Source organism: Leopardus geoffroyi, chromosome D3, assembly GCF_018350155.1.
Source record: "Leopardus geoffroyi isolate Oge1 chromosome D3, O.geoffroyi_Oge1_pat1.0, whole genome shotgun sequence".
NCBI classification, from domain to species: Eukaryota; Metazoa; Chordata; class Mammalia; order Carnivora; family Felidae; genus Leopardus; species Leopardus geoffroyi.
The window spans coordinates 44055076-44071234 of NC_059339.1; the positions used below are offsets into that span (position 1 = coordinate 44055076).

At 37.8% G+C, this 16159-nt stretch overlaps 1 protein-coding gene across 7 annotated transcripts in view; it reads left to right on the forward strand.

Annotated features, from left to right (window-relative positions):
* Nucleotides 1-16159, forward strand: part of GREB1L (GREB1 like retinoic acid receptor coactivator) — a 283759-nt gene that overhangs the window by 148198 nt on the left and 119402 nt on the right. For all 7 annotated transcript variants that reach the window (XM_045458577.1, XM_045458582.1, XM_045458583.1 and 4 more), the window contains 3 exons: nt 1814-1990; nt 7448-7624; nt 10180-10302. In XM_045458577.1, the coding sequence (XP_045314533.1) occupies nt 1814-1990; nt 7448-7624; nt 10180-10302 (477 nt within the window). The remainder of the gene's footprint in view (nt 1-1813; nt 1991-7447; nt 7625-10179; nt 10303-16159) is intronic.

Consider the following 16159-nt stretch of genomic DNA (forward strand, 5'->3'; position numbering starts at 1 on the left):
GTTAAAGGGAGCCTATAAGCTTGAGATGGTTGAACCCCATTATTTTATCATTTTATTCTTTCTTCTGTTGACTTCCTCCAATTCCATTATGTCTGCTTTTGAGGTTTGATGAGCTCAACCATGCAGTAGATTCATGGTAGATTTATGTGCGCCACAACTTCATACAATATTTGGATTTTTTTTCTCTTATAATAACTGATTGCATCCAATTGTTTGTTGGCATTTGGTGAACATCATACTATAAATTGATACTGGAAGAATTTAGCAGGGTCTTTCTCTACTTTGTATTGGGTGATGATGGTCTCCTCAGGTTTGTGTGTGGAGATTTAGGTATCCATCGTTTACCTTCTGCAACTCTCTGAAATAGTATTTTTCATACTTGTATTTACCCTCTTTTGGCTGCAGGTGAAACCCAACCCAACTGAAGTTAGCTTTAGGTAGAATGAAGATATTATTCAAAGAATTCCTAAGCAAAAGGTTTCACAATACGACCTTGGGAAATGCACATACAGCTGGGTTTCAGGGGTCCACACACTGCTGGAACATTCCCTTTGAGCCTCCTGTCTGCTGACAGACTTCTCTCACAAGGCAAGGGACTGAGCTGCCACAGATCAAACTAAGTCATACTCTTTCTGGCTCCATATTTGGAATTCCTTGAGAAAAGGCTTTGATTGTCCCAGTTTATGTCAGGTGTCCCTGACTAATCAACTATGGCTGGAAAGGTGGGATATTATAGTGGCCAGCTTGGATCAGGTGCTACCTCCTGTCAGTCTAGAATATCCCCATTCTCCAGAGGAATCATGTGATTAGAGTTCAAGGAGGTTTGATTATCTCCCAGAAGATGTGAAATAGGTGCTTTGCAGTAGAAAATAGCTGTCCTCTGTAATATTGTTTTGTGATTATTGGTTCCTTACACATTCTTCCAATTAGACTATAATGTAGGGAAGATATATTTGTTCAATTCTATCCCCAGGCCTAGGGTAGCATCTGTTGCAAGTGATTTTTAATAAATGATGAACTAACTAGTTAGTGTAATATGTTCTGGTACACAACGTGGTTATGTAAGGTTTTGTTACGTGTTGTTCTGTTGTAGCTTACAAAAATGACTTCACGGTTCTGAGTTCTAGTTCTGGCCCATTCATTTATGAGCCACCTCTGAAGTGCAGTCTCTTCCTATGTGAAATGGAAGCCTCTCTCTTCTATGACAGTCACCATTTATAGATATGAACTTGCTTTGAAAGTATAAAAATATTGTACTACATACACATAAAAATTACATACATTTTTCAAAGCTCTGTGTGTATTTATCATTTGCTTACTTGTAGATCAGAAAATATAAAGTCATAAATGTTGGCTGAACTTGTCAGAAATACCTCCTTTTTGTGTGTTTTCAGCTCCACTCGGGGGAAGGGGATACCTAGGATAGGTTTGTCTTCAGGTTGGAGTATATGGACTTTAAATTTAGTCCTGGGGTGCCTGGGTGGCTCAGTCGGTTGAGTGTCCAAATCTTGGTTTCAGTTCAGGTCATGATCTCGCAGTTCCTGAGTTTGAGTCCCGCATCGGGCTCTGCACTGAAAGTGCAGAACCTGCTTGGGATTTCTCTCTCCCTCTCTCTCTGCCCCTCCCCCAGCTTGCTCTTTCTCTCCCTCTCTCTTTCAAAAAATAAATAAACGTAAAAAAATAATCTACTCCTTAATTTTTTATGGGATTATGCCTTTATGGGATTTCCCATAGGCAAATCCACTCTCCAGATGGGTGATAAGGAGATAGGACCTTTCTAAACATTTTACTGTGTGCTTTTTACCATTTTTAGGTTTTTGTCAAGCAGGAAAGGATTTGCGTTTGGTATCTCTTTGTATGGAACAAATCGACATCCCAGCAGGATTCCTCCTGGTAGGGGCCAAGTCTCCCAATCTGCCTGAACACATTCTCGTGTGTGCTGTAGACAAGCGATTTCTACCAGATGATCATGGGAAAAATGCACTTTTAGGTGAGTATTTCACACCTATAAAATTCCTTCCAAGATGAAGGAGTTAAACTACAAGTTTAAATTATCATAGGGGTGCCTAGGTGACTCAGTTGGTTGGGCGGCTGACTCTTGATTTCAACTCAGTTCAAGATCCTAGGGTTGTGGGATCAAGCCCCAGGTGGGGCTCTGTACTGAGCATGGAGCCTGCTCAAGATTCTTTATTTCTGCCCCTTTGCCCAACGCTCGCTCTCTCTCTCAAATAAAAAAAACAAAAATTAAAAAAACATGTTAAATTATCACAGATTTTTTTTTTAGATCACAGAATTAATTGGGAATTCTGTAATTAACTCAAGTATGAAACATTTTTTTTTCTTTTAGTAACTTCTTAAAAATTAGCTTTTATTTTTTATTCGTTCCCAAAACACCCGCCTTGAAGAGGCCGCCTTTTCAAGACAAGCTAAAGGATGGCATGCGATTTATCAAAAATTAATTCTGTGTAAAGCAAAGTAGGATTCACTCTGTACAGAGTTATTGATCTAGACCTGATGTCCAGTCAACTCTCAGTTATTCAGCTGCAGATTATCTGCTTCGTAAGTTTTTGGTAGTTTCTCCATACTACCCATCATTCCTAGCTATATTTGATTGATGTGATTCCCATGTTATATTTAGCATTAGTTCAACCAAAGTAACTAGGAATATACATATGATGTAAAATGTATTACTGTATCTCAGAATTGTTTTATTCTCTGGCTTTACTTTGAGTCTGGACTTTTTTTTTTTCACAACCTAGCTTCCTTACATCATGGGAAATAAAGACTGGATTTATTTTTAATTAAGAAGACAAGATGGCACATGAGATGTCTTTGGTGAAAATAATAAAAATGAAAGGAAAGAGGGCAAAGAATTCAAGAATTGTATTGTTCGTAAGCTGTACTTGTTTAGTTTGATACATTTTTCCTAGTTACACAGTGTCATCAGAAAGTCTGGAAATATATACATCAGTATCCTGAGTTAGAAAGTAACCCTATCCATGCTTTATAAAAGTTCCTTAACTTATAATTCAAAGCTTTTTCTTGGTTCATAGGAAAAGAAGTGATAATTTCCATAGGCTTTCATAAAAAGATGATGATTTTCCCTTAGCGAAATTGAGCAGATGGTTTAACACAGAAGCCTAATGGTAAAGTTTATAAGTTGGACTAAATTAGCAAAGAAGTTTCTAAGTATCTGTTCACTCATTCATTCAACACTTTGTTCAAAATGTACTATGTGACAAAAATCATACTAGGCTGTGTTGTGGGGGCACAAAAATGTTAAGACACAGAGCTAGTAATCTAGTTGGCTGTGGTATAACAATTTTGGGAAACTTCTTTTTAGCATTTTAAAAGCATCATAGTGTTGAGGTGCCTGGCTGGCTCAGTCAGAAAAGCATGCAGCTGTTGATCTCAGGGTCATGAGTTCTAGCCCCACATTGGTTGTAGAGATTGCTATAAACAAACAAACTTTTAAAAAATAAATAAAAGCATCACTGTGACATCAGATGGAATAGTTTACATGACCACAGACACAGAAAAATATCTCATGATGCCTTTTTGCTTAATGATTCTTCATGACTAGAGGAATCCTCCTAGAATACATCATGAAAGGATACAAGAAACACCATCAGAATAATAGATTTTCAGGGTGTCTCAGTCGGCTGAACATCTGACTCTTGATTTCGGCTCAGGTCATGTTCCCAGGGTCATGGGATCAAGCCCTGCATTGGGTTCTGCACTGAGCATGGAACCTGCTTAAGATATTCTCTCTCTCTCTCTCTCTCTCTCTCTCTCTCTCTCCTTCTCCTTCTCCTTCTCTCCCTCTCTCTCTCTCCCTCTGCTACTCTCCCCCACTTACACGCTCTGTTTCTAAAAAGAGGAAGAAGAAGAAGAAGAAGAATAGATTTCATGATTGTGTATAATAATGAATATGAGATCAAAGACCTTGGTCATTGGAGTTGGAACTGGGATTAAAATCCCAGATTTGCCACTTAGTATTTTCAGAACTGGGGCAAGCTACTTATTCTCATGAGGTCTCAGATTTCTCATCTATAAAAAGAGGCCAATGATGCCTAACTTTCAGGGTTGTAAAGATCAAATGAGATGATGTTTATAAGGCAACCCATCCAGCACAGTGCCTGGCACAGAGCACTTGCTCTTTTTTTTTTTTTTTAATTTTTTTTTTTACGTTTATTTATTTTTGAGACAGAGAGAGACAGAGCATGAATGGGGGAGGGGCAGAGAGAGAGGGAGACACAGAATCGGAAGCAGGCTCCAGGCTCTGAGCCATCAGCCTAGAGCCCGACGCGGGGCTCGAACTCATGGACCGCGAGATCGTGACCTGAGCTGAAGTCGGACGCTCAACCGACTGAGCCACCCAGGCGCCCCAGCACTTGCTCTTTAAATGGTTATTATTCTGCCATTCTGTCATATTTATTAATACCTTTATAGAAATGGAAGTTTGTTTGCTTTCTCTAGCCTTGTGAATGGACATAATTTTTTACTAACCACTTTCCAAGTGAAAGTGTAGTGCAGCAAGATGGTAGAACTTTTCTCTTAGATAAGCATGTTGTTGAGATTTTTATATGTTAATATCCATCCAACATTTCTTACTGATGATAGATTATTTTAGTATGCATTATAGTGGGAAAAATTTTAAGCTTCGAATATGTTAGAATCCCAGTGAACTCCAATATCAATTTATAAACTTTTTATATAAATTATGCTGATTCAAAAGACTGTGAGTGAAGGAATTGGTTAAAAAATATATTGAGGGGGCATTTGGGTGGCTCAGTTCGCTCGGTATCTGACTTTTGATTTTGGCTCAGGTCATGATCTCACAGTTGTGGGATCTGGTCCTGCATTGGACTCTGCACTGAGTGCTAAGCATGGAGACTTCTTGGGATTCTCTTTCCCCCTTTCTCTCTGCCCCTCCCCCACTCATTCTCGCTCTCTTTCTCTCTTTCAAAATAAGTAAACATTAAAAAGTATATATTGATCCAGTTGGCAGTTCATTCATGTGTCCCAAATCTACTGTGCAATTGGAAGACTTGGTTGACAGAAACACTAGATAGGTAATTTAGCTATAAGAGGTATTATTTTTTGTGATGATGACAACAAGAACTTTGGGCAGATAAAATCTCTCTTGAACGAAGACTGATACTGAAACTGTACAGAGTTTAAAAAATGAGCTGTAGGATTCTTTGTCTTTAATATTGTCAATTCTCATCATTAATGTGCCATCTCTGTTCTTTGAAGATTGTCCAGATCCTTTGCTTTTCTTCCTTTGTATATTCTCTTGCTTTTCACCTCAGAGAATAAGCAAAAGAAAAAAGATAAAACCTCACCTCAGTAATTTGTTAATTTTGATTCTCACACTAATCTTTTATGAACTACTTGGATCTACCAGATAAGCCTCTTTTGGGAGGCACCATCTTTAATTGTTTTGACTAAAATGTTCTTATATTATTTTACTGGGTTCTATATCTGCCTGGCAAGCCAGGCACTTTTCTGTCAAGGCATGATAATCGCACCACAATGTAAGTTACATGGAGGCAGTGGTTTTGTCTCCTTTGCTCCGTGCTGAAAACCTGGTACCTGAAAGAGTGCCTAGCATATGGTAGAGTATATAAGTATTTGTTGGATGGATGGATGGATTTGTTGGCTAGATGCATGGATGCATGGAGAAATGGATGATTAGATGGCTTGGGAACTCGGTGAAAAAAATTGGCATTTTTTTTTTCTTTTTTTGGTTTTGGCCTGTAGCGATAAAGCATTAGACAGATAGCCAAATGCTCTCAAATTCAGTCCATCTCTGAATATATTTTAAATAATTTATGTTTATATTTCTATAAAGTAACAATAATAAACTAATTATATAAATTACTAATTTTATGTAACCGATCAGAAGATATGACTATCTCTGTTTTTCCAGTTTTGCATCATGCCTGGTATATAGGTGGATGCTCAGTAAGTAATTGTTGAAAAAATAATAAATTGGACTGCCATTTCTATTGATTGTCAGAATTGACTGTCTGCGATTGGTATGTTGTGAGATATTCTGTCTTTAATCCTGGTGGCCTTTCTCGTCTCTCCTTTTATATCTTTGTTAATTAGATAACAGGTTGGTTTAGGGTTTAAAAAGAGTATCACTTCATCAGTGGATTGATTTTAAGTTAGTCATTTATATATAGAGAGAGATTGTACGTGTGGAGTTTGGAATGCCTTTTCTCATTTACACCTATCTTGTCCTTGTTCACTACACGGCAGTACTTATGATGCTTCCTTCTCAGTCACAACCAGAGGAACTCACATTATTTCTGTGTGACTTTTATCTGTGTATTACGGGATTGATTTCCAATTAAGCAAAGGATAGCCTCACATCCTCTTAGCCTCCTCCATTTCTTCTTTCTGTGCCCCCCGCTCTAAGCAGGTCACTGAAATTTTTATTTTGTTTGAATAATCTGAGTGAGAATTGTTTGGATGTTTGATCTAAAGGGATAATAAGCTAGTTTGAGTATGGGGGGGGGTGAATAAAGAGGAAATGGGACTCTCGGGGCACCTGTGTGAGAAATTACAGCTAGCTGTCATAGGAACTGGAAAGTTGACAGCACCTGGGCTTGCCCATCACTGTCCATGCCCTCCTCTCTGCAGACAACCTTCACAGTTGCCAATTTATTCTCTCCCATCCCTTAGCTGACAGGTGGTTGGACATAACCCCCAACTTGGGTTCCAATTTTACAAAACCTTACAAATTTAGGGCCCAGTTCCATCTGACTGATTCTATTTGTATTTATTTTAAAATTCCAGGAAAGGGGCACTTGGGTGTCTCAGTCCTTTGGGGATCTGACTCTTGATTTCATGATCCCAGGATTGTGGCCCTGAGCCCTGCATCGAGCTCCATGCTGGGTGTGGAGCCTGCTTGGGATTCTTGTTCTCTCTCCCTCTGCCCACCACCTCTCAAATAAAAAACAAATAATAAAATATTCTTAAGTTGAAAAATAAAATAAAATAAAATTCCATGAAAGAGACTCTGACTGTCCCAGACTGGGTCTGATATTAGCACAATCTAATCATTTGTGACAGTGCACATGGTGGGTAGGGCAGAGAACCAGGGCCAGCAAGTTCTCTAAGAAGGGAGTGTGTGGGGAGGAAATCATGGGCATCTCTATAGAAGCAAAATTTTTCATATTTTTATGTCAACTGTATGAATTCTATCACATGCTACTATCCACTCTATTTTCTTAGCCATTAAACGTAGAGCAGAATTTAAGTTACTTTCAGTCTTCCACTATTATAAAATAACTCTGCTGAAAAAAATTGGTGTTTTTCCTTGAGGTTAGGAAATTATTGGGTCAAAAGCACTGAATATTTCTATACTTTCCATATGTAAAAGTATTGTATCAATTTACAAATCCACCAGTAACTTTGGTTTGTCTTCTTTCAGGGTTTTCTGGAAACTGTATCGGCTGTGGAGAAAGAGGATTTCGGTATTTCACAGAATTTTCCAACCATATTAACTTGAAGCTCACCACCCAGCCAAAGAAGCAGAAGCACTTAAAGTACTACCTAGTCAGAAGCTCCCAGGGTGTACTGTCGAAGGGACCTCTTATCTGCTGGAAAGGTAGCGTCAACTTCTGGGAGAGAAAGGGAAGGGAAAGGAATGAGGATGTTACAGTAAGGACAAGTGGCCTTCTGGGGTTCAGAATCAGGTATGATGTATGTAAATATCCCAAGTTCAGAAGACTATCCAAAGATGTGAAGCTCTCTGGCAGGTTATTTGACTTGCTTCTTTCTTTCTTTCTTTTTTTTTTTAATTTTTTTTTTTAACGTTTATTTTTGAGACAGAGAGAGACAGAGCATGAATGGGGGAGGGTCAGAGAGAGAGGGAGACACAGAATCTGAAACAGGCTCCAGGCTCTGAGCGGTCAGCACAGAGCCCGACGCAGGGCTTGAACTCACGGACTGCGAGATCATGACCTGAGCCGAAGTCGGACGCTTAACCGACCGAGCCACCCAGGCGCCCCAACTTCTTTCTATTTTCAATAGAGACTATCCAGGTTTAGAAAAAGTGCATGTCTCTTTATATTTGTCTCTTGGGAGGGTGGAGTACAGGAGGACTCTTTTCAGCTTTTCTGTCACTTAGAGAGGACCTCAAAGTGTCATTTTTCTGGTTAGATGCTCTTTCTATTTTATTTAGGTTCTTTGGTAATTCTCAAGCGTATAGTTTTCTGTTTTCATTAGAACTAAGCATACTTTGAACAAATAACGCTTCTTCATAATACCTTAATACCTGGGGGAAACACATTATTAAGTTGGCAAAGTTTTTTTTTTTTTTTTTTTTTTAAGTGTAGAAGAACTTAACTAACTTATTTGTGGATCTGAATCCAGTTGAAATCTCACATCTTCATGTAGTTGATAGGATTTACCACAAGTTCTATTCATTGTTCTAATGCAGTGGAATATCTAATCCTTATTCTTTTGAGCAGTTACTTAGATGGTGAGATTTTTCTTAATTATCAATATTATTATATTATTAAAGATGATATAATAATTGTCTTTAATGCTTCCATTTGTTGTCTGTGCAAGATTTTGGCCTGACCATAAGAAATAGCGTAATAAATCCAAATTATAAATGACTTCAGATTTTCCTCTGAGTTTTCCACTGTAATTACCCTTGGGTGCATTTGAAATGACATTATATAATTCCTTAGGAAATAGCTGCATGTTCCAAGACAGGCACAATCATCCTGAATGGCTTTTGAAGGTTCACATTTTTGAAAAATCTTTTAAAAGATTTTATTTTTAAGTAATCTGTACCCACAATGTGGGACTCAAACTCACAAACCCAAGATTAAGAGTCACACACTCTACCAACTGAGCTAGCCAGGTGTCTGAAGCCTCACATTTATAGAAGTTGCTATTTTAGAATTAAGATTGTATATGCATATGTATCCATATATGCAGATATGCAGATATGCAGATATGCAGACATAGAACATCAATATAAATGTATGCATATGATATACATAATGTGGAGGTATCCTTGTAGGCCAAAGTACAATTGCTTTTCAAGGAAAATCCTAACCAAGGTGGTTATAGAAAACTGTGTCCAACCTTGCATATATCTGATAAACTTGGAAACTCTCTAAAGGACCCTCTATAATTAACTGTCATTTACAACCATTTATATTTCTTTTTCACATGCTACCTTTAAAAACTAACATAGTGTAACGTGTAGTATAATTCAGTTAGAAGTTATAGCCCTACATGGTTTCTTAGTATTTGCTATCTACTTGACTCAGTTCAAAGTATTATTAAAGTATCATGTTAGAGCTCCATTAATATTGGCTTACCTAAAATGAAGCTTGGTGTTACATGATCAGAAATCACCTAGAATATTGTGTACCTATTTCCTTTGATACAAACTAAGAGTAATAAGAATTTGAGCATTTCTGGGACACCTGGGTAGCTTAGTTGGTTGAGCATTGGACTTTGGTTCAGGTCATGATCTCTTCATGAGTTCAAGCCTTGCATCAGGCTCACTGCTGTCAGCATGAAGGCTGCTTGGGATTTTCTATCCCCATCTCTCCCTGCCCCTCCCCTGTTCTTTCTCACTCAAAAATAATAAGTAGGCTTAAAAAAAAAGAATTTGAGCATTTCTAATTTTTCTCCTCTGACTATAAATTTTTCTTTGCTTCAGCTTTTGGACATAAATTAAAGTTGAGGTGAGAATATTGAAGACAACCTATATAGATTCCTGTTCCACACTAAATTGATCCTTGACAGGAGGTTAACTGGTGTTTGAAAGCTTATTTTTTTTAAAATAAATTACTGATATTTTAGCCTGCCTTATCCATAAAACTAGCATGATTATATTGGTTATGAGTAATTTTTCCCCTGGGAGCTAGTCTGTGAAGAACAAAAGCCGGATCTTTTTTCTTTCTTTCTTTTTTTTCCTTCTAAACATGACATCTGGCCCTAGGAAGACAAAGTGAATTCACCATCTTGAACATTCTGTTGGAGTCAGGATTAGAGGAGGGGAAACTGCCAATAAGGAACATGGTTGCTACTTAAGGAACAGTAGTTTATTTTAGAGATTTTGTGGATTGTGTTCTCATCACCTGCTTTGACAGGGTATTGGTCTCCTCCCATAATATAATTCTTACTCCTTCCCAGAATGTAGAAGCCGACAATCCTCTGCCACTTGCCACTCTATGAAACCAAACTCTTCAGTATCATCAACTGTGACACCAGAAAATGGCACAACTAATGGATACAAATCAGGATTCATTCAGACAGGTATGGGATATTTTCTTTTGGAATTTCAAGCAGCCAAATGTATGTTTAGTGGTTCACTTTAAAAATGACTGTTGGCTGGTTTGAATAGAAATGTTTTAAAACAAGTATTACCTGACTTACTATTAGAGTTAGAAGTCAGCACTGAGATGGGTTAGTTCGTGGATAAGAAATTTAGCTCAAGCATAGGACCTATCTCTAGAAAAGTCTAACAGTGGGCAATAAGTAGAAATCCAGACATGAGGAAAGTCTGTCTCATAGCTATCAGGTGGCATATACTGGGGACATAACTCATGAAGACTGGAGTTCTAGGGTAGGGCTCTAAACTAAGCCCACAGAACATTACAGGGAGTATTGCACCAACTGGTATATTAAGTAAGGTCCCAAGGTAGGACTGAGGATCACAGTGAAAGAATCCACTAGTTTCTAGTGGTTCAAGATGGAGGCTGGGTTACAAATAACCAGATAAAATTTTAGTGCCTGAAACCAGGTTATACTATCAGGGCAGGATCAGCAGAAGGGCCACGCTGATACTGAACAGATAAGTTGCCAGTCTAAGGCTTCTAAAAATTCCTCCAGTGTAGAGAGTTGTACTAGCCCAGGCCCCAAGGACAGGATAAGGCTCCAGGTGGGACTTAATGTTTCCAGGTGGCTGGAGGGCTGTAACTGAAAATATCACTGCAGATAATATTTAAGAAAATTATTCATGGAATGCAAGCTGGTGCAGCCACTCTGGAAAACAGTATGGAGGTCCATCAAAAAAACTAAAAATAGAACTACCCTACAACCCAGAAATTGCACTACTAGACATTTATCCAAGGGATACGGGTGTGCTGTTTCAAAGGGACACATGCACCCCCATGCAGCACTATCAACAATAGTCAAAGTATGGAAACAGCCCAAATGTCCATCAATGGATACATGGATAAAGAAGATGTGGTGTGTGTGTGTGTGTGTGTGTGTGTGTGTGTGTGTGTGTGTATATATATATATATATATATATATATATATATATATATGATGGAGTATTACTTGGCAATCAAAAAGAATGAAATCTTGCCATTTGCAACTATGTGGATAACACTGGAGGGTATTTTGCTAAGTGAAATTAGTCAGAGAAAGACAAAAATCATATGACTTCACTCATATGAGGACTTTAAGAGACAAAACAGATGAACATAAGGGAAGGGAAACAAAAATAATATAATAACAGGAAGGGGGACAAAGCATAAGAGACTCATAAATATGGAGAACAAACAGAGGGTTACTGGAGGGGTTGTGGGAGGGAGGATGGGCTAAATGGGTAAGGGGCAGTAAGTAATCTATTCCTGAAATCATTGTTGCACTATACACTATTTTGGATATAAATTTAAAAAATAAAATTAAAAATAAAATAAAATCAGAAAAAAAAGAGAAAATTATTCAGAACCAGTCTAGGTTATATCTTAGGCAAGAAGGAAAGTATTTTAAAAGAATCTGTGAATTGTTTTCCAGTTCACTTGTTTTTTGTAAAGCATCATTTTACTCATCTGATATGCAAATGTCATAGTATAATGTGCTTTAACAGCGTCCCGTTACCCACAAGTTGAAAAGAAGGCTGTCTTCATTTATTTCACTACTTAGCATTCCTCTTTCAAGTTCATGTGAAATTTTGATGAGTTGATAAATTTTTTCTACTTACTTTCAAGAGGTAAGTAGTTATTAGAAGGCATTTGCAACAATAGCAATGGTAACAAGGCTAACCTTATTTGGGGCTCTTCTAGCTACGTTTCTGTACTCAGCTAAGTCTCTCTCATCCTGGATTTAAAAGGTCTGATTTTTAAAGTGTCCAAGAGATTTAGATAGAGGCTCTAATCTAAGAGAAGAGAGCATATCTCTTTAGAATAAATGAGAGAACATTGTGTTACTAGGTATTCAAGAAAGAAAAAAGTTGGCACTTGGCTCTAGGCATTGAAACATTAGTTAGCCTTCATTACAATAATGATACACCTATATGTCTTTCCTAGAATATTATTTTAGTAACTTGTTTGATTCCATGGTATATTTTCTTCCATTAGACCTTGGGACTACTGAAATGTAATTTCAAAACTACACTATTAAAAATGAATAGTTACTTTATTACAGTAAAAACATATGAAATATTTACTGTGTCCTAAAACCCTTGTCACATGCTGGAAGGCAGGGTTCCAACACTTGACCAATGGCTCTGATGATTTAAAACCACTCATGTAGGGGATAAAAGCACAATAAAACATGTTACCTTTCTTAAAAGGGACAGGTAGATATATAAATAACCAGTTGTACCTGAAAACAATGAAAATATATTAACATGCTAATAAGCAGTAATGCAGTTTTAATTATATTAGGAAATATATTTTGAAAACAAATACTGCTCTGAAATAGAGGAAATCAAGTTTTAGGCTTTAGCAAAGCTCCATCAATTGCCATGAAGAGACACAGACAAGGCACTGACTGCCTCACAGTGAATACAAGTGGCCAAGATTCATGCCCATATCCTTGAGTATCCCTTGTGGCGATTTGACCATGAAATTAGCTGTTACCAATTTTAGGTGAGATCCATAGAATTTAATAGAAGAAAGTAGCTTTAAAAGTGAGACTTTGTATCTAAAATTTTCTTCTTGACAAATTAGGTTTATGACTCTTCAACAATAATTTCTTTCTTCCTACACATGTTGAAAGCAATAGGCTTTAAGACTTTCATGTTAGTATTATGAAATCATTGCAATCATAAGAGTATGTAGCATCTCCTTAGCTAATAGAGATTCATCTTTCTATAGAAGATTGGCTTATTTTTAAAAATGTTTTTGGGGCGCCTGGGTGGCGCAGTCGGTTAAGCGTCCGACTTCAGCCAGGTCACGATCTCACGGTCCGTGAGTTCGAGCCCCGCGTCAGGCTCTGGGTTGATGGCTCAGAGCCTGGAGCCTGTTTCCGATTCTGTGTCTCCCTCTCTCTCTGCCCCTCCCCTGTTCATGCTCTGTCTCTCTCTGTCCCAAAAATAAATAAACATTGAAAAAAAAAATAAAAAAAAAAAATAAAAAAATAAAAATGTTTTTAATGTTTATTTTTTGAGAGAGAGAGAGAGAGAGCGAGAGTGCACAAGAGAGAGGAAGGAAAACACAGAATATGAAGCAGGTTCCAGGCTCCGAGCCATTAGCACAGAGCCTGATGCAGGGCTTGAACCCACAAACCGTAAGATCATGACCTGAGCCAAAGTCAGACACTTAACCAACTGAGCCACCTGGGTGCCCCTAGAAGATTGGCTTCTTAATCTGCAGTCAATGACTGCCTGTAATCAACATTTCTTAGCCTGAAATTTAAGTAGGCACGTTGCATAGTATTTGAAGAAAGGATTAATGTGCCATTTACACAGTTTTGTCTTGAATTCCACCTGCCAAGCTCCGGATTTTATGTTCTGGCTGGCTTGCCACTTTTCCTTTGCATATTATTTTCAACATATTTATGTCATTGATAATTCAAACTTCAGTCAACAATCCCAGTAAAACAGTTTCTCATTGTGGCTGAAGATGGCTATGTAGTTACCTACCTATACTATACCCACATACCACATATAAATACATACACACGTATATATTTTGTGTTTAATCAAGACAAGAATTCAAGAATCAATTAAAAAAAAAAACCCTTGCCTACCTGAAGATCTTGAGTTTATCTTCCATGTTTTCTTCTGAAAGTTTTGTTGTTTTATCTCTTGCATTGAAATCTATGAGCCACTTTGAGTTAATTTCTGTGCACAGCGTGAAGTGAGCATCTAAGTTCATCTTTTTGCATGTGGATATACAATTGTTCCTATCTTTGAACAAACTACCATCTTTGAACAAACTACCTTCTTGTTAGTGAATTGCACTTGTCAAAAATCAATTGACCATAAATATAAGGATTTATTTCTGGAAAATGGATGAAATGGACTTCATCAAAATTCATGACTTTTACAGTTAAAAAGGCAACATTAAGAAAATGAAAAGACAAGTGGCAGAATGGGGGGGAATGTGTGAAACACATATTTGACAAAGAATTTGTATCCAGAATTTACAAAGAACTCTTATAACTCAGTATTAAGAGGACAATAAGTCAAAACATGAGCAAGGGATTTGGAATAGACACTTTTCATGGACTATATACAAATGGCTAACAAGCACATGAACAGATGCTCAACGTCACTAAGGAAATGCAAATCAAAACCACAATGAGATACTACTTCACACCCACTAGAATGACCATAGTCAAAAAAGATGACAGTAAGAGTCTGTGGATATGGAGAAATTGGAACCCTCCATACATTGCTGGTAGTAATGTAAAATGTGGCAGCCACTTTAGAATACAATTTGACAGGGGCGCCTGGGTGGCGCAGTCGGTTAAGCGTCCGACTTCAGCCAGGTCACGATCTCGTGGTCCGTGAGTTCGAGCCCCGCGTCGGGCTCTGGGCTGATGGCTCAGAGCCTGGAGCCTGTTTCCGATTCTGTGTCTCCCTCTCTCTCTGCCCCTCCCCCATTCATGCTCTGTCTCTCTCTGTCCCCCCAAAAAAAATAAATAAACGTTGAAAAAAAAAAATTTAAAAAAAAAAAAAAAAAGTATTTTTAGAATACAATTTGACAGATTCTCAAAAGTTAAATATAGGGGTGCCTGGGTGGCAGTCGGTTGAGCATCTGACTTCAGCTCAGGTCATGATCTCGCATTTGTGGGTTCAAGCCCCACACTGGGCTCTGTGCTTACAAGCTGAGAGCCTGAAGTCTGCTTTGGATTCTGTGTCTCCCTCTCTCTCTGCTCCTCCCCTGCTTGCACTCTGTCTCTGTCTCTCAAAGAGTAAATAAAAAGTAAAAAAGTAAAAAAAAAAAAAAAAAAAGTAAATAAAAAAGTAAAAAAAAAAAAGTAAATAAAAATGTAAACAAAAAAAAGTTAAAGAGGGGCGCCTGGGTGGCGCAGTCGGTTAAGCGTCCGACTTCAGCCAGGTCACGATCTCGCGGTCCGTGAGTTCGAGCCCCGCGTCGGGCTCTGGGCTGATGGCTCAGAGCCTGGAGCCTGTTTCCGATTCTGTGTCTCCCTCTCTCCCTGCCCCTCCCCCGTTCATACTCTGTCTCTCTCTGTCCCAAAAATAAATAAACGTTGAAAAAAAAATTAAAAAAAAAAAAGTTAAAGATAAACTATTACATAACTCAGGAATTCCACTTCTAAGTATCTACCCAAGAGAGATGAAGACATATCCTCACAAAAAATTTCATGCAAATGTTCATAGCAGCATTATTCATTATAGGTGAAAATGGGAAGCAACCCAAATGTCAATCAGCTTGTGAACAGATAGACAAAAATGTAGTGTATCCATACAAGGGAATACCATTCAGCAATAATAGAGAACAAACTGCTGACACATGCTGAATCATGGATGAACCTCAAAAACACTGTGCTAAGTGAAAGAAACCAAACAAGAGAGACCATATACTGTATGATTTTGTTTATGTGAAATGTCCAGAAAAGGCAAATTTATGGTGACAGGATATAGATTAGTGGTTGCCTGGGACAAGGGATAGGAATAGAAATTAATTAAAAACAAGCATTCAAGTTCTTATTGGGAGAATGCAAATGTTCTAAAACTGATTTATGATGATGATTGCACCATGTGGTAAGTTGCTAAAAATAATTGAATTACACATTTGAAATGGGTAAATTTTATGATATATAAAATATACATTGATAAAGTTGTGGGGGAAAAGATTAAATAGTTGCTCTGAGAGAAAGATGAAATCCTTTGGAGTGGCACTATTTCTTATTCAATGCAATACAGTCTAATTTATTGAATATCTACTATGGAATGAGCACTGTTTCA